The sequence below is a fragment of the Pelodiscus sinensis genome, chromosome 20 (assembly GCF_049634645.1).
Source record: "Pelodiscus sinensis isolate JC-2024 chromosome 20, ASM4963464v1, whole genome shotgun sequence".
In the NCBI taxonomy this organism is placed as follows: domain Eukaryota; kingdom Metazoa; phylum Chordata; order Testudines; family Trionychidae; genus Pelodiscus; species Pelodiscus sinensis.
Genome location: NC_134730.1, coordinates 19,100,227 through 19,127,362, shown reverse-complemented (window position 1 = coordinate 19,127,362; position 27,136 = coordinate 19,100,227). Strand labels below are relative to the sequence as shown.

Genomic DNA, 27,136 nt, shown 5'->3' with positions numbered 1-27,136 from the left:
TATTGCTGCTGTATCTTGCGGTTCCCTGAGAATAGGTTCACGTACAGTATCTGTGTATTTACTCTGGATGAGAAGACAAGTGCTCACTTATTTTCCATACTCTGTCCCTTCTCAAGAAGCTTTTCAAGTGTTTGCACGATGCTTGATGTCAGTGATAACAAGACAGAGAACCTTTTATCCAGCTATTCCTCCTGCTAGAAATGCTGGTTGCCTAGATAATATGGAAGCCCCCTCTAGATCCAAGCCCCCTCTAGTTCAGCAAAACCGAAACCCAACTTTCACTGTTCTGCAAAACTCAAAAGACACTTTGGTTTTCCCACTGCAAAGATCTGACAAAGCCCCACCCTTCTATCTCAGCACCATTCCCCCAAAGCTTTGCTGGTTCTGCTACAATGGATGCACGCCACTTCTTGTTTGGGTTTGAAACACGTGATCAGTGAGTTTCTACAAAACAAAAGCTACCCCACAGCTCTCTTGTTGCCTTTTTAGCAGTGGGCTCTCCCCTTTTGAAATGTCTACCCACGAAAAGAGGACCTGTGACTTTGAGACCCGAATGGATGCTCACCATGGCCAAATCCTGCAGTCCTTACTGAAGATATTTCTTGATAGCTTCCATTTTGAGTAAGGGCATGTTCCAAATAGGGATGTAAGCAACTAGTCGACTATCCAATTATCGGATAGTTGACTAGTGACTTGACTAGTCGCTCCCCTCACCTTGTTGCCTCTATCAGAAAGAGGCAGCAAGGGGCAGGGGCAGGAGCCGATGCTCGGGAGAGCTGGCTTAAAAGCCAGTTCCCCCAGCACCATCTACACAGGGGGCAGAAACGCTGTGGGGAGCACGGGGCAAGCAGGACACTTGTACATTTCAAAAGCAGGGAGCACGGGGCCAGCAGGGGACTGCTTGAGTCTCCAGCTTGCCCCGTACTCCGTGCGGTGCTTCCGCCTTTGAAATGTAGCAAGAGCCGGCGGGGCTCTTGCTATATTTCAAAGGAGGAGGTGCCTTTATCGACTAATTGAATAGTCGATGGAAATTCCATTCACTATTTGACTAGCTGATTAATCTAAATTTAACATCCCTAGTTCCATACCCACAGCAACATGTAAATACCAGGAAAGAAACAAGAGTTGATAACCTCACGTCTAGCAAACTCTCAGAGCATTTACATTCTGTGCTTAAAGGCAGAGAGAGACAGGATTTCTGCTAATAATAATGCTCAGCTTCTCTACTGCTTCAGCTGTTCATAGCACTGTACAGACTCCAATTAAGCTAATGATTCACACACCATTGTATGAAGGGCATAGTTTTATCTAAAAGCCCTGGAGCTGCATGGAGGAGAGAAAGTCTCAATTATTTTTTAATGGAGTGGTACCTACCAAAAATCAATACCTAGTGACTTTCTGTTTGCTAACCAATTTCCTGCATTTGGACAGGTAATACTTGAGGAGTAAAAGCTACATCTCTGCTACTGGTTTGGATGGCATCGGCTAGCATATGGTCACTCTCTGAACAAAGTCACCACCAACGCAACACACACATTCATTATCATGAGTGCAAGTGTCCCAAGCTCACACTTAAAGAGCTTTTCTAATTGGGGTACTGTACATATCCAACAAGGGCCCCGATTAGAGTATCCTCAGTGAAGACTGGTTAAAAATATGTAAACCTGAATTCTCAGTTACACTGAGACCTCAATACTCAGTTAACCTGTGGAACTCATTGCCAGGGGATGTTGTACAGGCCAAGAATATAACAGGGTTCCAAAAAGAATGAGAAAATGTCATGAGGGATAGGTCCAACAATGGCTATTAACTAAGATGGCAAAGCTTCTGACTGTCAGAAACTAGGACTGAAGGACAGGGGATGGATCACTTGATAAATGGCCCTGTCCCATTCATTCCCTCTGAAGCACCAGGCACTAGCTATTGCCAGAAGACAGGATACTGGCAGGGGCGGCCCATCCACATAGGCGAACTAGGCGGCCGCCTAGGGCGCCAAGTTAAATGGGGCGCCAAATGGTGGCGCAATATCATTGAGGGGTTTGGAAGTTGGGGTGCCGATTGCATGGTTCGCCCAGGGCGCCAGTTGCTGGCAGCTAGTCTAGGGCCGCCCCTGGATACTGGCCTATATAGACCACTGGTGTGACCCAGTATGACTATTCTTACGTTCTCTACATCTCTCTGGCAGTGTAAATGGACTTGAAAGTGGATGTCAATGTAAATGTAACAGGGGCCTAGTGTACATGAGAATCAGTCTCAGGGTACCTTACTCCAGCATATATAAAAAAACTCAGGTTCCTTATCTATGTATCTAATTTGCTTAAGCACTTACACGATCCCTGTCACTGGATCTGAGCACCTCATCTAAGCACCACAGAGTCTCACAGATTTATTCTCAACATTCCTGTGAGGCAAGGCTGTTCTACTGTGTCCATTGTACAGATGAAGAACTGAGGCGCAGAGAAGCTAAGTAACTTGCCCGAAGTCCCACAAGAAGTGCGTAGCAAAGACGGGAACTGAATCCTGCTCTTTCCAGTCTAGGCTAGCGCTCTAAGCACTGAACCATGCTTCCTTTCTCTTCCCGGGAAAAGCTTTATCTACAAAAGAAAGGGAACCGCTACATCTCCATGGGAATAACTCACTCCTTTGGGCCTGAACCAAACCTCACTGAAGTTGATGGGACCAAACTGTTAGGGTGGGCTACAAGAGCTAGTTGTAACCCACTGGGACTTCACCACAGACAGTGCATCATTCCAGAATCAGATATTGCCAGATTATAGTCAAAGGCACACCTTCGTGTTATGTTACCCAGCACATAATCTGTCCCAAATCTCAAACACTAGGGCAAGTACCAACACCAGACACTGTCCTCTGAAATCCTTCTCTCTCACATGGACTTCAGCAGTTCTGACTTTATGACAATCAAACGTTGTCAATTGCTAATGAATGAGTCATAGGAAACAAGGCCGGGTCTACTTACTGGATGACTTTTTTTGCACGAAACGTCACACAAAGATGATCATCCTGCCAGTCAAGGCCATTTCATGACGATTGTGTATTTTTCTGGTGACACATCCCTGTGAAATGGTCATTTGCACTTGGAAGGACGCTACGTTTACAATTTCATGTTCACACACAAAACACCATTTTTCAAAGTTCTAGAGTTCTGCATGTTTTGTTGTTTTCACTCAGAAGACAGCTCGGTTGCCTCTGGCAAAGCCTGAAATATTGCCATTGTTAATGTAAAAACAGACCATTTCAGAAGGTGTAAAATGAACCACAATAAGACCCTCGCTACCTGGGGATTTTAAATATCAGGTCACATTAATTGCACCTGATTGGGGTAGAGGAAGAGCTGGATGCTCGGTAGTTTCTTCCTCCCTGTTTGTCTCAACATGCGTACGCAGCTGGCATCTCTTACGCTCCTGAGTATGCCACCCCCCTTCTCAGCACTGCCTCCAACTCCTCTCACACCTCCACCTTTGCACTGAAACTGGGCATCTCTGTGCAGCATGGGCACGTGGGAGGCGAGGGCAAGGCAACCCCCTGGTACCTTCTGAGAAGGGAAGTTGTGATGCAAAGGTATCATGTTTCCTCCTTCCTCCCCCAGACCATGACTTTAAATGACTCAGTGCGGTGACAATGGAGCTAGCTGGGCACCAGGGTTAGCAGAAGTGAACCTCTGTGGGTGGATTAAAGGAGATGGCTCATGCCCCAACATCTTAGGACACATCTAGACTATGGGGGTTTTTTTAAGGAGATATGCAAATTTGGTGCTAATTTGCATATCTTCTTCCGATCGCTTTTCCGAAAGCAGCTTTGTCAAAAGTGAAAGTAGTCTGGATGCGTTTTTTTCGGGGAAAAAAAACCTTTTTTGAAAAACCACGTAAACCTCCTTTTTTTAGAAAGAGCGTTTTTTCGAAAAAGGGTTTTCCCCGAAAAAAATGCGTCCAGACTACTTTCACTTTAAAAAAACCTGCTTCCGAAAAAGCGATCGGAAGAAGATATGCAAATTAGCACCGAATTTGCATATCTCCTTTCAAAAAAACCCACTGTAGTCTAGACATGCCTTTACTGTCCTGTTCCAGCCCCCCTCAGTGCAGCTGCAGAGCTCATGCATCATGCCTCTTGCTCCTTCCCCTAAGTGCACCCCGAGATGTAGAAGTGGGGTGCACTTGGGAGGGTGCAAAGAGAATTAGACGGGCATCCCTCAATTGCAGCAGTGGGAAGTACCTGTCAGCTTGCCTGTGCCACTGAGTCTTGGCATTCACTGAATCCAGGCCGCCTGACAGGAGCCAGTATGTTGTGGGGCATGGAACTCTTGCTATTGGGGACAGGCCAGGATCCCTGTGCACATCAAAAGTAACCTGTTTTCTCTTCTCTTCTCTAGGGGACAGAAAGCGCAAGTGTTTTATCACCAGCTGGGTGTCATTCCAAGAGGCGCTCACTCACCGGCCTTCGGTCGGTCTTACACTGACATCTAGTGAACCTTTTCAAAATTGCACCTAAAACGTGAAATTCCAAGAGAGCTTCACATCAGCCTCTCTTCTTCCACCCAGCTGGACAGAAGTCTGCCAGCTGGGTCCTCTGAAGGGGAGCGGGGGAGGGCTTGTGCCATGGTATCCTGTCTGTCATGGGCAGGGCAGGTGCTTAGATGCTGCTGAAGGTGAATCTAACCCAGGGCTGGGCAAGATGCTGTCAGCGGGACAAATCCGAACCACCTAGCACTTTGATCTGGCCCACGGCAGCTCCTGGCTCTGTTGCTAACTCAAACAGCAGGAGCTGAAAGGGCTCGTGCCTCCCCAGCAGCTCCTAGGCAATGCATCAGCAGCGGGGCCGGGAACTGCGAGCCCTTTAAATTGCTCACAGCTCCTGGCCCCACTGCTAACGCGTTGCCTCGCAGCCGCCTGGAGCCACAAGCCAGGAATCCAGTAAATAGCAGCAACTGAAAGGGCTCCAGGCTCCTGGCTGCCAGGCAATGGGTTAGCAGCAGGGCCAGGAGCTGTGAGCTCTTTGGTGTTTCTTTAATGCTAAGGCTCCATCTCAGACAATTCTGGGAGGAGGCTAGCCCCCAGCACCGACCCATCCGCTCCAGGTCCCGCCCCTTCCATTGGCTGGAACTCAGGGGGCAGGAACCTGGGCTAAGCAAACCGCCTAGTAGGCTAACTCCCAACCCCGCCCCTTCCGCCCAAGGCCCCGCCCCTTCTGGGGCAGCCCGCGACCACTTCTGAAATTATTGCCCACCCCTGTCTAGCCCTTTGTCCATGCGACAGCTGCTTGGGAACCACTCTGCCCCTCCCGCCGGGGTACTGCCAGCAAGATTTCCATAGAAGCATGACACAAAACAGCCCATTTTGGACCTGGCAAGTGCATTTTTCCCAGTCCAGGTGCAATCTGTCCACACTATGGTCTAAATCAGCGTTTCCCAAGCTATGGGCCGCGGCCCGGTACCAGGCCGCAGGAAAAAAATACTGGGCCTCAGCATGGCTGCCGGGAGGGGAGCAGAGCGGAGCGGGCTGGGAGGAGGGAAGGAGGAACTGGCCACTAGGAAGCAGTGCTGGGGGCAGTGCGGCTGTCCCGGTGGAGATCCGAGCAGGCGGGCGGGCAGCCAAAGCAGGGCTGAGAGCGGCAGGTCTGTCCCACGGAGATGTGGGAAGCGAAAGCAGGACTGGGGGAGTGGGGCTGTCCCGTGGAGATCCGGGCATGTGGGCGGGTGGGTGGCAGAAGCAGGGTTGGGGGTAGCGGGGCTGTCCGGCGGCAGAGATCGGAGAGGGCAGGCGGTGGAACCAGGGCTGCACGGGGGGAGGGGGAACTGGCCGGGGGAGATCAGGAGGAGGAAGATGGGAGAATCAGCTGCCGGAAGCAGGGTTGGACGGGGCAGCGGGGCTGGTGAGGGGGGAGGGGAAGCTTTAGGAGCTCTCTACACAGCAGGAAGTCAACGGAAAAACACTCTTCCTTCAACTTCCCTTACTCCTCATGAAATGAGGGTTACAAGAGTCGGAGTAAGAAGCCCTCCATCTCACCATTTATTTCGAAATAACAGCTTGCGGTGTAGACGCACAGTATGTTATTTTGAAATAACGCCGCTGTGTAGACATACCCTTTCTGGCATTGCTTTGAAGGAAGTAAATCCCCACAGCATTCCCATGGTCCCAAGGCTGGGAATGACATGCTTACAGAGCACTTTGCTTGCCTTCAAACCCCCCCTGGCAGTGGTACAGAGGTAGCTTACAGCCCTTGTACAAGTCTGAGGAAGTCCCCAAGTTTTGAAAATCACCTGCTTTTTCATTCCTGAGTTGTCCTTTCCTAATGTCTACCCCGCATCTGTCTGAACACAAAGAATCTGGTTAAGAATACTATGCTGCTGTCAATGCTCCCTCTAATCTTTACCATCCATGTGCAGATCTTTTCCATCTATGTGCAGAATAAAATTGTATGTGCACTGAGGCATGTGCAAATGTGCACCACCAGTAGAGCCAAAAACCTAGCTGGGAGTGCTCTGCTAATTGGCCAGGGGGCATTTGAATTTCTCCTGAGCAGCTGTACAGGTGCCCAGATTGCAAGGAAGACTGGGCCGTCTGCATCACCGGTTTCAAGACCAAGGAGCTTGAGACACAAGGAAATGAAGAGATAAGGGTGTCCTCATTCTTACGTGGCCCAGATAGAAAACAAACCATTGTTCTTCAGAAAGAAACAACAATGTGAATAAACACCAACAACTCTGCCCTGCCCTAACCAACATTACGGCTTAAATGTTGCCCGTGTCTGCAGTCGTAGCGGGTCCCTGAGCAGGTGAGAATTCCACTGCCCAAAGGAAGAGGGAAGTGGGGTCAATCCCTTCTTCAGAAACGTTAGGTGTGGTTAGCCCAGCAGCATGAGGGAGGTGATCCACACGCTCACCTCTCCAAGGATATTTGCGCAGGAGTAACCTTTGTGGCTTAATATCAGGAGCCGGCATCAAGTGAAGGATTTGGACCCACCAAAGTCTCTAGCTTAGGTAAACCTCAGCAGTGCTATGACAAAGCATATTCTCGGCTTTGCACTCCGAGTGCATGAGCGCTATAAGGTCCTTCCATCCTACTGGGCCCTGTGCAGAGGCTGCTTTGGGCTGGTATATGAACCACCCAGGGAAAATTCGTCCACAACAAACAGTCCTGACAAACACACCAGCCTCGACAGCTCATTAAATCGTTTGTTGGAAGTTTTGATTTCTGCTGCAGGAAAGACGAATGCCATGGAACCTAAACGAGGCTCTTGGCAGAAGCAATTCAGATGACTAGCTGGGCGGGAAACGCACCATGCTCTGCCTTCTCTCTCCATAGGGGAACAGATCCCAAAGCTGTAGAACACAGTGGGAAGGCTCCCAGGGTGAGATTCTGTGCTGCACCTCTATGACCCTCCTATGGGCTCCAGTCCTAACCCTAACGAATGATCCTTTACCAATTTCTTCTCCAGCCCAGAGCCACCTACCTGCTCCAAGTCTAATCCTAGCCTGGCTCTACCTCCTGGCCCCAGCCCTAACCCTAGCACAAGGCCATTAACAGGCCCTAGTGCTAACCACAGACCAGAGCCACCTTCAGACTCTAACCCAGGGGTGGGTAAATACCGGGCCGTGAGCCAGATCCAGTTCCCGAAGGTTAGCCCTGTCGCAACTTGGTTCAGTGATGTGATGGGAGCCCCCAGGGGTTAAAGCCGACTACCCACTGAAAACTACGGGATGATGGGGAAACAAATGATTTTTTATTAAGCAAAACGATTCTTTTATTAAAACCAAATGACTTTAAAATGAGTTTTTAACAAGTAATTGCCTAGTGCTTTTACAGGAGGGAAAAACTGAACCAAACTGCACTTAACTGATTACAAACTTTGTGATTATAATTCGATTATATCAAATCACTACTTCTAATTCGCTTAAGGCAGCTCAGCATGCAAGCAAAACATACAAAAACAAAGCCAATATAATGATAATAAAAACTCTGTCCACAGCCAGCCCCTCTGTGGTTATTTTAGGGCAGCTGGTGGAGTTAGTCATTAATCTACCTCTACAACTTAACAACTCCTGGCTTTCTATTTCTAACACTTATACTTGGCCTAAATACAACACCACTACACAACACAAGATTATACAATTTACACAGTGTGGTTAATAGAACTCAGTTACACTCTACAGAATTGCACAGTGAAATTAACACAATTCAACTATTATCTAAACCAATAACTAATATATTTAAGCAATACTTACAAATCCAGCAACGATAACAGCGTAAAGACACACTAGAACTCGGAGCACACTCAGAACTTGCACACCCCTATCTTTGCCTCAAAGGGCGGGGAGGCAGCTTCAGGGTGATCAATCCTTCAGCCGGGCAAAAAGACATGTGCCCTCAATACACGGAACCTCCCTAAACAAAGGGGTCGAGGGAGTTTTATAACATAACATGATGTCCGGTACCTTATTAGGATCTGTTCCCTGGCTGGGCCTGATAGGCTGGTAATGAAGTAATGTGCAATATTGCCCTATAGGATTTTTCATGGTGCCCACCTGATGGCCCCGTGGACAGTGCCGGGTGCAAGCATGGTCAGTGTGCATGGCATCTTATCTCCCTATGCCTACCTCCCTACCTTCCAAGGACCGGTCAAGAGAGTCTTATTTATCTCTTGCAGCTGTGTTCTGTCTTTTCATGCTCACCTCCCTGTTCTTTGATGCACTGAAAGCTGCATTGTGCGCTTACAAGTTATGCTTTCTCAGAGTGTGTCAGCGGCCTACATTTTCTGAGAGGGGCCTTTGTGTGGCAGAATGGGCAATGCGCACGCGAGGCCGTGATCAAAAGGACCTGCTCTGCGACATGCCCCTGGTAGGCCACAGCTACTACATTTACCTGCGCCTCCACAGGTAAAGGCAACCGCAGCTCTCATTGGCTGAGGATCAACATTTCCAACCGAGGCAGTGTGTACAGATCGGGGTGGGGCGTGCGTTACTGGTATGACTACTGAAATACACCCATGGGTGTTTGGAACTTTTCCATCCCTGGTTTGAAGAAGCAGATATATTTTAGGGATTTGTGGGATGGGGGCAGTTTATTTAACCAGAACTTCCCAACAGTGGAAGGTCATCCATTGCCCCACTAGATCCTGCTGTTCCGCCAAACGTTAGATGCGGTAGGCTGCCTTGCACTTGTATTTATGTAGATAAAGCCTCATTCTGAAAGAGGATTCCCTTCCAGGATCCCCTCGAATGTCAATAAAGCCAAAGTGCTAGTACTTTAAAGCCAATCCAGTGCGTGTCTTCTAACTGCAAGTAGCCACTGCAGAAAGGGGGCCTGACCTTCATGGTGGCACAATAAGCTGCCATTTTTGCAGAAGAGGCTCTTGTGCCAGAAGGAACGTCCACACTGCCCCTTCTTGCGCAAGAAAACCCCTCTTGCGCAATGCCATTATTCCTGAAAATAATCAGCGTAGCGGCATTGCGCAAGAGGGTTTTTCTTGCTCAAGAAGGGGCAGTGTAGATGCACCTTCTGGCGCTAGAGCCTCTTCTGCAAAAATGGTGGCTCATTAGGTATGCAAATGAGGCTCGACGATATTCGACACTTAGCCTCATTTGCATATTTCTGGCACAAGAAGCCGCCAGTGTAGACATAACCCTGTCACCCAGCAGTGCTTGCACGGCACAGCTCTTTTTGCGACTGGCTCTCTTCCACAAGTCAGGATGTGCCAGCCACTTTATTGATGACACCCTCTAATGGGCAAAAGAGCACCGACATTAGAAACCACTCACAAGTGTGAATAGTACTAGATGAGGCCACACTCCACAAATGGAAGGCTCTGCTGGATATAAATCACTAATCTTCAGGCAAAGCTAAAGCAGCATCAAAGACAAAATCTCATTTTTGTTCTGTAAAGGAAAAAGCAGCAGGCCAGGTGCAAAGCGAGAGGATGTATCCTTCTATACATCAGCCAGAAAGTGCTCTCAGTCCATCAGCCAGAATCAGAACCAGCAAATCTCTTACCTGGTAGTAGTAATCCACATACTGCGTCTCGTAGTGCCGATAACCAGGGTTTTCCACAGCCAGCACATCCTTCAGCAACTCTTCACAGCCTGACAACGGAAGCAAAAGCAAACATTCAGCTCATTCTGTGTCTGCCCTACTACAACAGTCACACAGGCATGTGCAAGCCTCAGAAAGAGGGGACACTGGGGACATTTGTTTCAGTGATGAATGGAACTTGGCGGGAAGAGCACAATTTGCAGGATGGAAGAGAATGGAGGAAGTCAGTCTGGATATACATGGCTTGAATGCTAGCTGCAGTTGCAGCGCTCCTGTAAATAATTCTTTTAATAAAGAGCCACTTTAATTTTATAAGCATGGAGTCCTCTTGCATTCTTAGCCAGCAAGTAATACATGAAAGAGGTGCAGCTAACACCCATGCAAACCCATAGCATACATCGACATATCACATGTTGGGTTTTTTTGGACATTTCCTCTTTTTCAATCTCTACGCTCTGTCTGGTTGTTTTTTTTTTCCAAATAAGAGGCAGTGTTCGGGATTTTGGTGGCACAGATGTTACAGCTCAGCTTCCCGATTGGTCTCTGCTGCAGCCACTACTGCTAGATCCCTAAAATAGATGCACTACACTGCTGTGCAATGTGTCTTGGTCTAGTCCAGTGTTTCCCAATTGAATTTGGCCACAGAACTCTTTTAAATTGGAAATAATTTTGCGGAACCCCTAATAACAGTTTAATATATGGATCTGTAAAAGTAGACCACAAATAAGTAAGGATAATAATAAACAAATGTTAAACAAGGTCATGAGATCAACATTTAGTTTAATTGCACATATTTAAAAACAAAAATCACATTTAATGTGTACAAAGATACTATTCACTTGTCATATTATTATTATCGACCTAAGTATTATTGTTATGTATTGTAGATATGTAGATTAATCTATCATAGTCAATTTATATTTGTCGCGGTTAAACTTTTAAATACAAGAAATCACGCTACTATATTGAAGTAAAGTACTCATGAGAGCACAGCTTGTGCACTCCCATATAAGCAACTGGTTTGACAGCTGAAGCTTCAACTTTGTCCAACACGGCCCTAGTACATTTGTATATAGTCACCCACATGATCCATGATCCCTGAGAGTGAGTTTGGAGATTTACGGTGGTATATAACAGGCGCAGCATTGAGCAGTGACATCGTCGTCCCCACTCTCTGGCTAAGCTGGCATTACACAGGGACACTTATCGTGGCAAACACAAATGAAAATTGTTTTCAATAAAATTCATAAATACTTAAATATTATTTTTTTTAATAATAAAATGTTATTTTAATAGAATTTTCTTGCGGAACCCTTATTTTCACTTCACAGAACCCCGAGGTTCTGCAGAACACCATTTGGGAACACTGGTCTAGTCAGTCCAGCTCGGTCTAGACCTACCCCAAGTAAGCATGAGGGGGAAAAGATGATTCAGTTTGACTAATTACAGTTCTGCATTTCATGGGCCTGAATCTGACTTTATCCCCGTTTTACTCCATGGACTCACTGATCTACACTGACAAGTTAGAGAAGGTGAAATAGCCTAGTGGTCGGATCAGAGAAGTCTGAATTCACCTGGTTCCACAGAACTTTTTGCCTGACTACGGTCCGTGATTCTCCTGGCATGGCATCGTGCCACGTAGAAATGGTTTTTTTGCTGAGGGGTAACTGGATGTTACACAGGAGTTTCTGCATGAACATCTCCAACATCCTAAAATGCATTTCACACTAGGTTGCATATGATCCTATATGAGCCAACACCTACATACTTACTTCACATTCACAATGACTGCTGCCTTTGCTCTGTTGTTAAGAAGGATGTTAGTGGCTGAAAAATCAATGTTTGTGTTTCTTTTAATCTTTCTCATCCGAGAGCCCGAGATAAATATAGAAAGCCTTTGGAGCTGCCAAATTCCTCAGTCCCCATTAAATACAATGACTGTTTTCTGTGTACTGAGCTACAGAAAGTGGTAATAACAGGCCAGGTTATTTTAATCACCTTGGTACAGACATGCTGCCTAAAATGTGTTGACACATTTTACATCGTATTTTATTGGAATGCTCCAATTATCCAATGGTATTTCTCTTTCTATCTTATCACTAATGTGCTACGTTTGGCTGTGAGCTACCACATTGCTATTCACCCACAAGGCAGGTGAACCAGAAGAAAAATGTCACGAAGAGAGTGAATCATACGGAATTATGCTGCCAACTGATTATTCATTCCTATTGTCAAAAGGAAGGAATGATAGCTTTAGGGGAGAATTACAGGAAGAAGACAACTTCTGCTTATGGAGATAGAATCCCTTAACAAAGGAAAGGTATACTCAGAAAAACCAGGAGAACGCCACCAAATTGTAAGGGATCTAATATGTGGAATCAATATCGCCACTCACTCCCCACGCACCTAGCATATGATGAGACTGACACACTGCAGATAAAGCAGCTGTCAAGGGAATTATGATCCAAAGAGCACTGCATGGATAACAGAGAGCCTGACTGCTCCTCTGCCATAAGAGATGATCAGGATAAAGGGAGAACTGGCATTTTTAAAATAAAAAGTGAAATTCTAGCTTGACTGCTGCACGGGAAAAGAAGAAATTCAAGATAATTAAAGAAGCCACCACACAGCTCAATGAACTGTATGAATGAGGCTCCCCCAAGGAGCTGAACGTCAATCATTGACAAGAATCTCTGGAAGTGAAGGAAAGTGCTTAACAGAACAAAGGGGTTTTGGCAATAATGGGAACATACGACTCAGCAAACCAGAGAGAACTCAAAAGGTGGCATAAAGATATGTACTGACAGTTGCACTAATTGAAGTTCTAGTTCTAGCAGGGCCAACCGCCAGGTGAACAGACCCCCGTGTATACAGAAGGGAAGGGATACAACTACCGCTGTAGAACAGCAGAGGCCGGCAAACCCACATTTTCCCATGTGAAATGTTGACCAAAAAAAATAATCTTTTGAAAATTTTCAACCAAAAATATGGGGGTTTCCCCGAGTAAATTTGGAAGCTACTCAAAATGAAAACGGGTGAGTTGAGTCGACATTGCCAAAGGACTCTGGGATGTGCTTCCTGAAGTCCTAGCAGCAATCACAGCTGAGACCAGCACCAAAGAGGACATACTATCAGGATGGTGGCTGTACAGCGTGGTAATTCACACCCAGCTGAGGCTAACTTTGTGATGAAGACATACCCTTAGGCTTTGTTTACATTGGGTCATAGCCTTCTGCATATGCAATCAACCATGAGTTGCAATGGTGCATCATGGAGCTCCACTGGCTAACACCTGTGGCTAACATCAGTGTTAGCTAATACATGCTAATTGACATATTATTACACATCACTTTGCTCCCAGTGCTAGTCCTGGTCAACCCTAGTGACTGAGCAATGGAAGCAGAATCCCTAGCACTGGCCATGACTAGCCAGTTTTTAAACACTCCTCTCTTTGTCTACCACTGGTCCTACAGGGTGTGTAACAACATGTTAATTGACACATTTGCTAAACACGCCTCGTTTTCTCAGTACAGAGGAGGCCAAAGGTGTTTTACAGAGTCACTTCCAGAGCAGACCCAGAGTGCTTACCCTCCATAGGCCATAGGACCGGAGGTGAACATTGAGGATGTAAAAATGTGGTGTGACAGGGCTTGATAGAAGGGAAGAAAGGCAGCTCTGGGGGGGGGAAACAGCAACTGCCCTCCTTAATTAGAAGCAGCTGAGGCAGGGTGGCTATAAATCAATTAAAAAAATTATGAAGACATACCTATCTCATAGAGCTGGAAGGGACCTTGAAAGGTCATTGAGTCTAATCTGCTGCCCTCACAAGAGGGCTCAGTACCATCCCTGACAGATTTGCTACAGATCCATAAATGGCTGACTCAAGAATTGAACTCACAACCTTGGGTTTAGCAGGCCAATGCTCAAATCACTCAGCTATCCCTCCCCCCCTTAACAGTAATATGAGCTGACTTCAGACTGCCCTGGGACCTCTTTAAAAAGGTTTCCACTGGAGGAGGAGGCAGGGCCGGACTAAGGGGTGGGCTAGCCGGGCAGCTGCCCACGGTGCCAACCTATGGGGGGTGTCTGATGGCAGCTATAAGGGGCGTGCAGCGTCCCTTATAGCTGCCATCAGGTGCCGCACACCCAGCTCTCTAACCCCATCCTCGCGGTGCCGGCCAGCAGCGCCCTTCCCCGCACGGCCACGGGGCCCTGCACGGCCAGGCACAGCCCGCCCCGGGCTGCATACCAGCAGCGGTGGCTGGGCCAGGCTGGGCAGCGCATGCGCCATGCACCCTGAGGGCAGGCCCTGGGCTGCGCGCCAGTGACCGTGGCCAGGCCGGGCAGTGCATGTGCCGCGCGCCCGGGCCGCCTAAATGGCCCAGGCTGGCCCTGGGAGAAGGGCAAGGAGAAGTAAAAGTAACAATAACAATTGATAGGGAGAACCAAAGGAGCTGAGCAGAACAACATCAGCACTGCCAACGGCTGCATGAGGAGGTGAGGGGCTCTGACAGGGTGTGTTTGGAGGCTCCCTTCCCCCCGAGATGGCCAGAAACTTCAGCCGATGGCTGAGCAGGACTGTTTACTCAGCCCTGGCTGGCTGGGGCATCAGCCCCAACACCCCTTTGTTTTGCCAAAGGGACAGCAGGCCAAAGACTGAGAAAAAGCAAGAAAAGATACCGCAACCCCTACACTGCGGGATAGTGGGCGGAACAGGGGTCTGGGACCCAGGAGTGGGACTGACCTTTTTAACCACTGTGGCAGGGTAACTGTGTGACTGCTAAAAATCCACAATTACACGCGCTGTGGGCTCTGCAGGATTAAGTTTATATAAGCTTAATACTGCAGAGCCTGCAGTGATGCCTCCTCAAGAGCGGGGCCGGCAAGTGCTGCTGCCAGTCCCGCTGCCGGGGAGGCTTAGCTGCGGGCTCTGGTGGTCCCAGGCAGCCAGCATGTAACCTGCAGGAGCAGCGAGTGGCTGAGTGGGTGAGGCGCTGCTGCAGCCTCTACTAGTTAACCGGAACCGGTAAGCTTCCTCCGTTAGGGGCATTTACCACCTATTAAAAATCATCATTAATGCAAAGGCCTATGACCCTGAGCATTCGGCCCTGGGGTTGCCTTGCTAATGCAGTTCCCACGGGACCAGCACTCCAGAAAGGGGTTTCTGTATGATGTAAAGATAAACTTTGCTTGCCCAGCGTGACCATTTCCTGCTGTAAACTTCCCTGTCTTGGATCATCAGCCCATTCAGAGCCATCCCATTCATAAGATGGTTTGGGGCGGCCACCCTGGGCCGGCACTGTGGGGGTTCTGTGGCAGCTGCCTCAACTATCCTGTAAAAGGGACCATCAATGTGGTTCAGGCGGTTACCAGGGGAGGCCTGATACAGGATGGCACTCACCACAGAGGCGGGAGCCAGGGTAACCTGTCAGCCTGCTTTGCTCCAACCCGCTGCACTCAGCTGCTAGCCTGCTGCGCTCTGCTTCACCATGGCAGCAGGAAGCAGAAGGCCATGGCCTCAGGAAGCATAGCTTAGCGGTGGGGGCTTTGGTAGGGTTGCCTAATGGTTGAACCAAAAATACTGAACAGTGCCCCCCAACCCCACCAAAAAAAACACCGGGGGAAAAAAATCTGTTGAGGAAAAAAAGGGGGGGGGAGGAACAAAGTTGTTGAGCAAAAAAAAAAAAGGACTCCGAGACTTATTAAGCAAAATAATAAATAATAATAATAATAATAATAATAATAATAATAAAACAGCATTAAAACTAGGGATGCCAGGTGTCCGGTATTCTACCGGACAGTTTGGTATTTGGGCCCTCTGTCTGGTAAAAAAAACTTAGAAAATACCAGATATGTGCAATGTCCAGTATTTTCTGGTTTTCCAGTGGGGAGCCGGACGGAAGCCTGGCGGGGGCGGGGGAAGTGGCTGGGAAGCGGGGTGCAATCGGCGCAGGGAGCCTCTGGTTGTGTCTGAGGAGGAGGGGAAGCCCAGTCCCTGCTCCTGAGCATTGGTCAAGCACATGGTGGAGCTGCAGCCGGACTTGCTTCGCCGGGAATGTGCACGGGATGGGCAGCGCCCTGGAATCTGCACATGCCTGAGTCAGTCCCGCTCCCCACCGGCCGATTCGCTCCCCCTGCGCCAGACCCGCTCCGCCCGACTTCCCCCGTCCCACCAGCCCCGCTCCGCCCGACCCTCCCCTCCCCCCTGGCTCCAGCTCTGCTTCCTGCCGGCCGCCCCTCCCCCAATCTCCTCTGGCCAGCCCTACTGCCCCCGCCCCCTCCCTTCCCGGCCAGCCCCGCTCCTGTAATCCGCCCCTCCACGGATCTTCCCCGGCTAGCCCTGCTGCTCCTGACCCCCCCCGCCAGCTCTGCCTCCCAGCCCCCCCCCCTTCCTCCCAGCCAGCCCACTCCCCTCCCGGTCTGTCCCTTGCCCCCCCCCACTCCCGATCAAGTGTGTGTGGTATTTTTTTTTAGACTACTTGGTAACCCTAATTAAAACAGCATGGCCCCTTTCAGAGTGCAGAGTTAGAACAGGGATAGGAACAGGGGAGCGGTTGAGCACTAAGACCCAGGGAAGGCTTCCCCTTGGTCTTTAGGCTTTTTGCCGGTGGCCAGTTTGTGTTCCTGTTTAAGCCAGAACTTAGCTTCCCTGCAGAACCAGATAAGCAGGGGATCCAGGGGCGGGGGGCTGGAGGTGTTGGGGCAGGGGGGAACCCAGGGGCTCGGGCTCAGGCACTAGGGTTGCCAGGTGTCCGGTATTTTTGTCTCCTGGCCAGGAAAAAAAAATCAGAAAACACTGGACATTTTAGGTGTCCAGTATTTTCTGAATTTTTTTACCAGACAGGAGGCGAAAATACTGGACTGTTCGGGTCAATACCAGACACCTGGCAACCCTAGGCTTCAGGAAGGGATGCAATTGGGGTGAGAGGGAATGGGCAGAGTGGGGACAGGGCCTGTGGGCGGGGGGAGGGCGGGTAGGGTTGCCAAGTGTTCGGTTTTGAACCGGACAGTCCAGTATTTGAGCTTTCTGTTCGGGAAACAAATTGAGAAAATAGAAATGTCCGGTATTTTCTAAATTAGATGTACTGTAGATTGTCATGTCATGTCAGGCGTGTCTGCTATTTTTGTTGAAACCATCTGGCGACCCTACAGGGGGGTGGGGATGGCAGCCTCAGAGCCTAGGACACTGAGGAGGATTATTGTGGGTCCAGTGCTCGCCTACGTACAGCCCTGAACCCATCAATAACCCTTTGTTCAAAATGGCTGGGACCATAACATGTGCTGGTCAGTGCTTTGCAAAGGTTCCTCCATAGTCCTGTTACAGAGGATAATTTAATTCTCTATTTGCACCTTTTTGCTATTTATAACAGAAGCTTATTAGTCACGGGGCTGTCTGCTGCCCAGGTGTGTCATGGGAGTCGTTAAAGCACAAACAAACTGCTTGTCCTGCCAAGCGCTCTGTGTGAGACGCCGGACATGTATTCATTAGAGTGAGTTATCTGCTGAAACCAAGCACCGTGCAGTAATGCATGCAGGCAGGGGTGGGGGAGGAGACGTGTTTACACGGCTGTAAAACTTCCCCTCCACAATATCACCAGTCCTAATTTCAACCCACATTTCCCTCTGGCATTAATAACAACCCCAGCACTGGGCTAATAGCACAGCATTTCCAGCCGAAGGCCTATGAATGATCCAAAACATTAATTAAAGCCTCACAACACTCCTGTGAGCCAATATCATAAGAATGGCCACACTGGGTCAGACCAAAGGTGTATCTAGCCCAGTATCCTGTCTGCCGACAGTGGCCAATGCCTGGTGCCCCAGAGGGAATGAACAGAACAGGTAATCACTAAGTGATCCAGCAACATTTTTACCTCCCAATTCTCTGAGGAGGAAACTGAGGCACAGAGGCTGGTGATTTCAGTGTTGCCTTAAGGAATTAGGTGCCCAAATTAAGGGGAATCCAGTACCTCATTCCCTCTGAACCTTGCCAGAGAGGTTAGCCCAGTGGTGGGCAACCTGTGGTCCTCTAGGGTTCTATGCATGGCCCACGAGACATTTTGTTTTACCGTTGTCCACATGCAGGGTTCCCAGATTCCACTGCTTTTGTCCACGTAGGGTGCGTCTACACTGCACCATTATTTCGAGATAACTAGCGTTATTTCAAAATGACAATGCGAGCATCTACACAGCCACTCCCTTATTTCGAAATAACGGACAGCTTATTCCAAAATCTGTAAACCTCATTCTACAAGGAATAACACCTATTGTGAAATGGCTGTTTTGAAATAAGGCATGTGTAGACTCTCCACTGCTGCTATTTCAAAATAGCCCCTTACCAGGGCCACTTTAAGTTTTCTCTCCAGTGCCTCCCGGGGCTCTAAATTGAGATACCACGTCTACATTAGGGAAGCCTGCCTTGGACTAATTGTGAGGTTTCCCTGCAGTGTAGACAGCTTATTTCGAAATAGCACATTTCAGAATAACTATTCCGGAATTAAATATCAGGGGTAGCCTCATCTGCAAAAGTGATGAGGAGTTCTGTGGCACCTTATAGACTAACAGATTTATTGGAGCCTAAGCTTTCGTGGGCAAAGACCCACTTCGGCAGATGCATGTCAGGTACATGTCAGCACTGGATTCAATGGGATTAGGATTTGGCCCTGTATAAAACAGTCTCCGTCTGCAAAGGGGATACTTTCCCATTTGACCGTCACAGGAGAGTGGGAGTCTAGTATCCAGCAGCTTGCATTGCCTTTAGTAACATAGCTCCATGGTCACATGGACTGGTACAGTGACATTAGCACTATTTGTCACGCTGGGAAGAAATTACATGCTACTGCATTGATACTAAAAGGTAGCAGACAGTCAGGAAATGCTGCAACTGCTGAGAGGGGAATTCCCCTGGGGGCTGGTTAAACGCAACCCTGCCTCACTGGATCAAGCCCCAGACGGCTGCAAAGTCCAATAAATAAATGGAAAGGTTCCCATGAATGAGCGTTGGTTGGTTTCCTGGTAAGACAATTATTTCAGTAACAAAATCTCCCAATGCAAATCAGATTTTCCCCTAAGCACGGTCACTTTGGAAGACCAGCTACTACTGCACCTTTTATCCTCTCTGAGTAGAATTCCAAGCCTTAAGTTTAGAGTGGAGTTGATAATTGCTTTCCCCATCTCCGGCCCATTCCCACTGGGGGGGGAGGGGTCTGCGCTGCAGCAGGAGCAGGGAGCCCAGACAGACTTGGACTCACTCTGCTCCAGCCAGTGCACTAAAAAGACCCACCGCTAAGGTTGTCCACAGCAGGACCCGGTACCACCTAAGGGTAAGAAGGATAAGGCTGTTGCTAAAGGCAGGGCAGTTGGCTGGGTCCTTGGTGGCATAATGGCTAAGGCATATACCTCCAAAGCCTGGGGTCAGGGGCCTGAGCCCCACTAGCACCCCAGCCACTCACCACCATGGCTGGGCAGAGCAGCTGTTGCAACACAGACAACATATTAGTCGCCTGAGCCTGGACCCTGGGGGTGGCCAGCCCACACCCTCAAGATCATGTTGTTACTTCTAGCACACTAGCAATGGAGCTAGGGAGTGACCATGTACAGTAAAATTCCAATAGTTCAGCATCCAATAGTCTGGCACTCCTGATAGTCCGGCATCAAAATGGCAAGAGCCTAGTGAGTGAGCTTCAGCAAAAAATGAGTCACAAGGTAACAACGGCAGCAGCTGAACCGAGCAAAAAGGGTAAAAAAGGCTTAAAAAAACTAAAACACCACTGTATACAGTATGTACAATAAAAAGGGTTAAGAACACTTTATATACAGTATATAATGTATACAGTATATATATAACCATCTTATAGTACCTCCTGATAGTCCGGCATATTTGATAATCCAGCACCACCTAGGTGCCATAGGTTCCGGATTATCGGAAGTCTACTGTACCTGGGTTGGGTGGCATGTATGTAGTCACACTTGGGATGTAAAATCTCAATTAACTGGTTGACCAATTAAACAGGGCAAGCAGGGGGTCTTGAGCACCCCTCACCCCCACAGACTGGGCTGCTCCAGTTGGACTGGAGTGCCCCCCATCTGCCCAGCCCCCACCAATTAACCAGAAACTCTAAGCCTTAACCATTGACATACCTTTAGTTAGTGGGTATCTGTTGGCTCTTATGGACATTGGATCAGGCCCTTTCTTTTCAGACAGTCCCCAACATGTTTATATGGAAAACTATTCACTGTTGTATTAAACATTGTTCTTCTGATGGATGCTTATGCATGAAAATCACAGCTTTCATTTCTTTGATTTTAGTGCTAATTTAAATTTTCCAAGTGCCTGCAGAGGTTTCCATGAAAGGCACAATACACATGGATGACTGACTTTACACCGGACACTTCAGACCCGTATACCTATGTCTTCCTACCACAAGCATACAGTCTGGCTAGCAGCCTAGAAAATGCCAGTGTGCTAAATAGAAATATCACAATTCACACGGGACATAATGAAAAATCAAAGTTTACTCTGGCACATCTCCTTACTGATTAAGGGAAACATTATGGCTTATGGTGAGGGCTTTTACAAGGCTGTGTTCTGACTTGGTATATATTACCACTGCTGCCTTCTCTTGAGCAAAAATACAGATGTCCCCATTATTGATTTTTCAAACTGTGCAGCACTGCATGCATATTCAAGCCTAGACTCTGTCCTGAAAAAATGATCTCAAGAGAGCTAAGGAAAATCTCCTAGCTACTTTAAGATCCTCCTATATTAAGAGATCCCATTATTTCTATAATTTCATTTTCCAGAATTCAGCACCACTGAAAGCCACTTATATGGCTGATTGGAACCATTTCATTTGGACACCAAATTGTAGAACAAGGCCTTACCATGTTAGGATTTACAAAAGAAACACAAACTGATGTTGACTTTTGTTTTTTCCAAAAATGGGCAATTAAACATTTCCTACTAGCTGCTCCTTCCCTCCCCCCCCCCCCCACTTGCTGGGATTTGAAACCTTCAATCATATTCATGTTTGGCGAGCGAGACTTATGGAACATGTACTGCGTCAGTGGGCAGGAAAGAAGGAGTTTAGCCATGGATTGCTGCAAACCCTTGGGTACCTCAGAGCTATAAGCTCTGCAAAAGGATGCACACTAAAAAAGGACCTTTGGCTAAAGAGCTATGCATCACGTAAGCCTTCTCCTTCCTGGGTAATGGAGCTGCAAATAAAAGTCCAATATCCTTGAATCAAGTCTCCGGCCCCAATTCTCAGCCTTATGGTCCTTCCATCCCCTGGCCTCACAGCTTCAGAGGTGAAAGTAGGCCAGTATGGGCCGGTACCGTGTACTGGTAAGAACCAGCTGCCGGCACCAGCCCATCATTGGCCAATGTTAAAGTGCTGTCACAGCAGTGCTTTAGAGGAGCCCTCACGGCAGCACTTTAACATTGTGACCCCTTTTGCTCCCCCCGTCGATGGCCCTGGCAGTAGCGTCCAGTATAACCATGTCCCTAATAGGAAGATATCTCTTTAAGAGGCCCATGGGCAGGAAATAGGAGTGAGTTGTGTCTGGGTCATTGTTACTAGAGAGATTTAGCTTCTGGAGCTGGGGTATGGTGGTTTGGGGGTCTGCTCCAATAACGTCTCTCTCTTTTTCCGGGGTCAGACCCCATGTAGGCAAGCAGGCAGAGCAGTTGCTTTCCTAAGGACCATGTGCCCCGTGTGAGCTGTGAGAAGCTGAGCTCAGGAGCAGGAAGGAGGCTGTTGTCCCTCAGTCTGCAGCATTCTGCAACAGGTTAGTTAGTACTAATGCTAACCCTCTAGCAGGGAACATGGGCAATGTTAAGTATAGCAAGGGGAAACTGGGAGGGAAAAATCACTTCTGTTTTAATGGGATGCTCTGAATGTTGTTTTGATTTTAGCCAAACTGTTCTAGTTAACTTTCTCAACTAGCGTGATTCATCAGCTTTTCTTTAAATGTCTAATGGGGAAAGAGGCATTTCTGTTTTGCCATTTTCAGTTTTTATATTTTCTAGTGACCGGGTTTTCTTTAAATCTGTTTACTTGTGACATATCAGTAACTGATTGGTTAACCAGCTAGCTGCCTGGCCACCGCAGAGGAAGAGTCTGCCTGGATTCTACCAGATGATTCCTACAAGCAAATGGAGGGAAGATGTTTCAGACTCAGCAAATTGTGCAGATTGGATGATCAAAGACACTGAGACCTACGTCAACTAAACCAAAGCTTTTGGGATCTCTCAGTTTCTTCTTACTATGTTTTGTGCAGACAGAATGGTTCACATGTGAATTTGTTTTTCTTCCTTTATGTTAATTGTAACTGTGAGGATAGTGGCTGTGGGTTGTAACATAATTACCTGATGGTGTAAAATCAGACTCTTATTTGTTTTCTTCATCATAATATTTTATAAAGTTATTGAATTAAATGCATGGATTGAGTTCTTTTGGGGACTTGCAGGTGGGGTGGCTGACCCCTGAGCAATCCTTAGAGACACAACTCCGGGTCTCCAGCTCTGTTTTTACGGGAGTTGGGTTTTTTAAGGCACTGGATAAAGGCAATGAAGGGAAGCCTAGTCCACCCGAGGTTACACCCACATGGCTACCATGACAGCACTGCCGGACCCTACCAGGAGGGTAGCTGATGGGAGGGGAGCAAAAGGGGCAGCTGCCCCTGGGGCCCAGAGGTTTAAAAGGGTCCAGGGCTCCCAGCCACTGCAGCTGCAGCAGGGGCCAGGAGCCCTGGGCCCTTCAAATCACCACTGCAGCCCTGAGCTTCCTGGCCACCATGGAAGCAGGAGCCAGGCTGGTTGGTGGAGTCTGCTCCCACCCCATGCCCCTTCCTCCCAAGGCTCCGCCCCTTCCTCCCAAGGCTCCGCCCCTTCCAGGGGCCCAACCTCCCCTCCCCCCCTATACACACCTTGCCAATGTATAGGTAAATCCTGTCAATTACTTTCACTCCGGCATAGCTGCCACTGACCTCCCCTTATATCGGGGGGTGGGGGCCTTCCTGGCACCTTCTGTGGAGACTGAGAGTGGGTACTCAGGCCCTCCCACTACACTGGTTCCAGCCCGGGAACCATATAACTAGTAGCAAGGGTCTGTTCCATACATCTCCTTGTTGCCGCCCCCCTGAGTTTCTCCCCCACCATCATTCTAGGTTCAGCCTCTGTGCAGGGACAGGAACGTCAGGGCCCTTGCGTGGCATCCCCTAACAAAATCCCAGATTGAATGAGTAAACTTAACCTAACTTCCGCCCCGCTCAGGCTTGCCCTGTTAGATCCCTTCAATTCCTCTTGGCTCTGTTCCATAACTAAACACCTCCCAGGGCTTGCTCCCTTTCTGGAAGTCTAGCTCCTGCCCTTCTGTGAGGGCTTAGCACCAAAGTCTGTCCCACTCTCAAGCCAGGTCTGTACTAGATCTTGAAGGTTGGCTTAAGGTATGCAACTCCAGCGGCAGGTCAATGGGAGCATTGGCTTCCCTTACTCCTTGTGAATCAAGGAGTACTGGCATGGAGTGGGACACTCTCAGTGTTTGATTTAGCGGGTCTTTATTAGACCCGCTAAATCAAATGCCAGAAGATTGATCTTCGGTGAGGCAAGTGGAGGCATGGTCTTAGTAACCATTTTCTGTCCTTCTCTACTTAGGCTATTATTCCTAGGCATAATCAGTCCAGGAGCTTCCTCCTCTCACCTCCTCCCAGAATGACTACAGACTCTCCCCCTGAAGGTCCCTTCTTTAATGGCAAAGACTGAACAGTTGCTAGGTGCCACCTGCTGTCATTCCTAAATACTCAGCAATTTATATCCTCTCACTCTGCTGTGTCCTTCTGGGAATGAAACACTAATGCTACCCCACTTCCACTCATAACGTCATTTAACTCTTGGTATCTTCAGGTATTTGAATTTCATAGAAGGGTTTTCCCTTTCTTTATAAGCCCTCACAAACCTATACAAGGTAATCCGTTGTTTCTTCTGTCTTACAGAGCACACACAGGCATCTTTGTGTCTATTCATTTTTTTTTTTGTTTAAGCTGCAATGGCCTATTAGTTCACTGAACAAAATCACTTCATTTTTCCTATCTAGGCTCTGAAGTATGTCATTATTCTCAACTCTAGGGTACAATTGAAAAAAATCTTCCCTCTTTTTCTCATTAATCCAATTTTCTTGCCATTCCTCTTAAATTTTCTGTACTAGGCTTTTAAAATCCTGTTTTCTCAAGGGCATTTCTATGTCATTCTTTCCATTTCTTAGTGTTTTTCGCTGCTTTAGCCTCCATTTTCTTCCTTATGATCCCCAGACAACCCTTCCTTCCATTGAATGTTATTCGCCTTTTCAATTTCAAAAAAGACAGTGATTGTGAAACCTTTGTGCTTCATACTTTTTGTATATCAGTATGGCTACGTCTACAAATATTTGGGAATAAAGTATTCCAAAAGAAATACTGCTAAATAGCTTATTTCAAAATAGCACATCTACACTACAGGGAAACCTGGAAAATAATCTGGGGCAGGCTCCCTAATGTGGATGCACTACCTCGATTTAGAGTCCCAGGAAGCACCTGGGAGTAATTACTTTGAATGTCCGGGGGGAGGAGCTATATCAAAATAGCAGGAGTGGAGCATTCACACTACTGCTATTCCAAAATAGCTATTTCGGAAGAGGCGTTATTCCTCATGGAATGAGGTTTACAAACCTGAAATATGCCGCCCGCTATTTCAAAATTATTTTGAAGTAACGGGCTAGCAGTGTAGATGCTCCCATAGTTATTCTGAAATAACGCTCCTGTGTAGACGTATGCTTTCTAATTTAAGAATGAGATCAATTCCTTTCTCCAACACACTTCTCTATGGGTATGTCTACACTTGCACCCTCTTTCGAGAGAGAGATGCAAATGAAGCGGGGATTTACATATCCTGCGCTTCATTTGCATAATCACGTTATGGTGCTATTTCAAAATACAAAATGCGGTGTAGATCCAGTTATTTTGGGAGAACATCCTTCCCTCGAAATAACCCTTATTCCTCATAAAATGAGGTTTAACAGTTATTTTGGAAGAAGGGTGTTCTCCCGAAATAGCTGTATCTAACCCGCGTTTTGTATTTCAAAATAGTGCTATTTTGAAATAGCACCATAACGCGATTATGCACATGAAGTGCGGGATATATAAATCCCAGTTTCATTTGCAATTTTGAATGTCTTCATTTGCATCCCTCTCTCAAAAGAGGGTGCAAGTGTAGACATACCCTATATCAACCAGCCGCCTTGTTATACTAACCTGCTGGGCTGCATGATCAGTTAAGCCTGGCTCCGCAGATAGCCACATCCACATATGCAAATACCTACAGATATAAATCAGAGATTTTATATAGGGATGTGAAAGTGTAACCATGTACATGGTTAACCGATGAGCCTGGGCTCATTGGTTTGTCCACAGCCCAGCAGTAGGGGTTGGCACTCCAGCCCAGTGGAGATGGAGTGGTTCCCCCCCCTCCCCTGCCTGCCGCCCCTTAAACCAATTAACTGATTATCAGGAAATGGAGGCATCCTATTAATTCTGAGACAGAGGGCCCGATTCTGATCTTTGTTATTTCAGTGACATCAGTGGAATTACTTGGGATCTGCACAAGTCTAACAGAGATGAGAATCTCCCCTGTACATTCTTCGCTATGTAAGCATTGCAAAGCCAAAGTAAAATCTGCTCCATCCTAGTCTATGTAGTTTCTGCAGTATCCGAGTACTTTCCAGTAGTGCACTGACCAATGTGACTACACATCTGGGCCCTCTGTGTTCTCTCACCCTCTCCCTAGTGCTGTGGTTCTCAACTGGTGGCCCACGGTGACTTTTTCGGTGGTCCACAAGAACATTGTCCAAAGTCAAACGGCGTGAGCAGGTGCCACCGTTAGGCTGTTTTACGCTGTGTTCACAAGCACATGGTGCATCATCCATAGCATCACCTAGGACACAACCGTGTTGTATTGCCAGTAACTTCCGTGTGAGGCTCTGAGCATCAGTGTAGCTGCTGCTGTTGAGCTGAGTGGTTGCTGTGTTGTTCGTCCTGTGCTACATGTGCTGGAGGTGGTCCACAAAAATTTGTTGATTGGCCTGGTGGTCCGTGGACTGAAACAAGTTGAGAACCACGGACCTAATGGAAGAAGCATGTGTAGTAGAGCATCTCTCTTTCTTTACTATCAGTATTCCCTGTAAGCTGAGTGCTTGTGTGGCCACTCAGGAGAGAGTCAAGCTAGGGATGTGAGAGAGTAAGGGTTAGCCATTACCTGGGAGCAATCCCCCATCCTCGGCCCGTCATGGAGGACAGGCTGCTGGATCCCAGCCCGCAAGCCCGAAGCAGCTGGGCTGAAGCAGCCCCTGCCCATGGCATGGGGGTCATTCCACCCCCCCTCCCATTTAATCCGTTCACTGGTTAAACCAGTGAACTATTTAAATGGGATTTTACATCCCTAATTCAAACATTGCCCAGCTGATTAGCAGAGCGCCCACATCTAGGTTTTTTGTTTCTAGTGGTGGTGCACGTTTGCACACTCCTTGGTGCACATAAAATATTTATTCTGCACATGGATGGAAAAAAAATCCACACATGGATGGGAAAGATTAGAGAGAACGTTGATTGCTATGTATTGCTGTTGGAGACAGCCAGAGAAACTCAGTGCAGCAAGGAGGCACACTTCCTTGGAGCTAGCACTGTACACTCAGTGGCGGCCCATCAATACAGGCGACCTAGGTGGTCACCTAGGGCACCAAGATAAACTGTTGTTGAGGGCTTTGGAGGCGGGTTGCACATTTCGCCTAGGGCACCAGTTGCCAGCAGCTCGTCTCGGGCCGCTCCTGTGTACACTCTACAATCCCCATTGTAGAAAGCCTCACCTGGCCCCTCTCTCCAAAGTAATAACCCCCACCACCTATTATTAGCAACAATCCACCGGTCACACCCGAGCATCCAACATTCCTGTCTCGCCCTCCAGCACTAAATGTATTTTTATTGTAGATTCTGACTGGTGTGTAATTGAGAGGAGTCCTTTCATTGCTAAAGGTTAGTTTTAATTGTAGCTGTTAGCACCATAC

At 47.8% G+C, this 27,136-nt stretch overlaps 1 protein-coding gene across 1 annotated transcript in view; it reads right to left on the bottom strand.

The window, feature by feature from the left end:
• Positions 1-27,136, bottom strand: part of RAB11FIP4 (RAB11 family interacting protein 4) — a 308,983-nt gene that overhangs the window by 167,217 nt on the left and 114,630 nt on the right. The window contains exon 3 of the mRNA XM_075903842.1: positions 10,005-10,093. Coding sequence (XP_075759957.1) covers positions 10,005-10,093 — 89 coding nt within the window. The remainder of the gene's footprint in view (positions 1-10,004; positions 10,094-27,136) is intronic.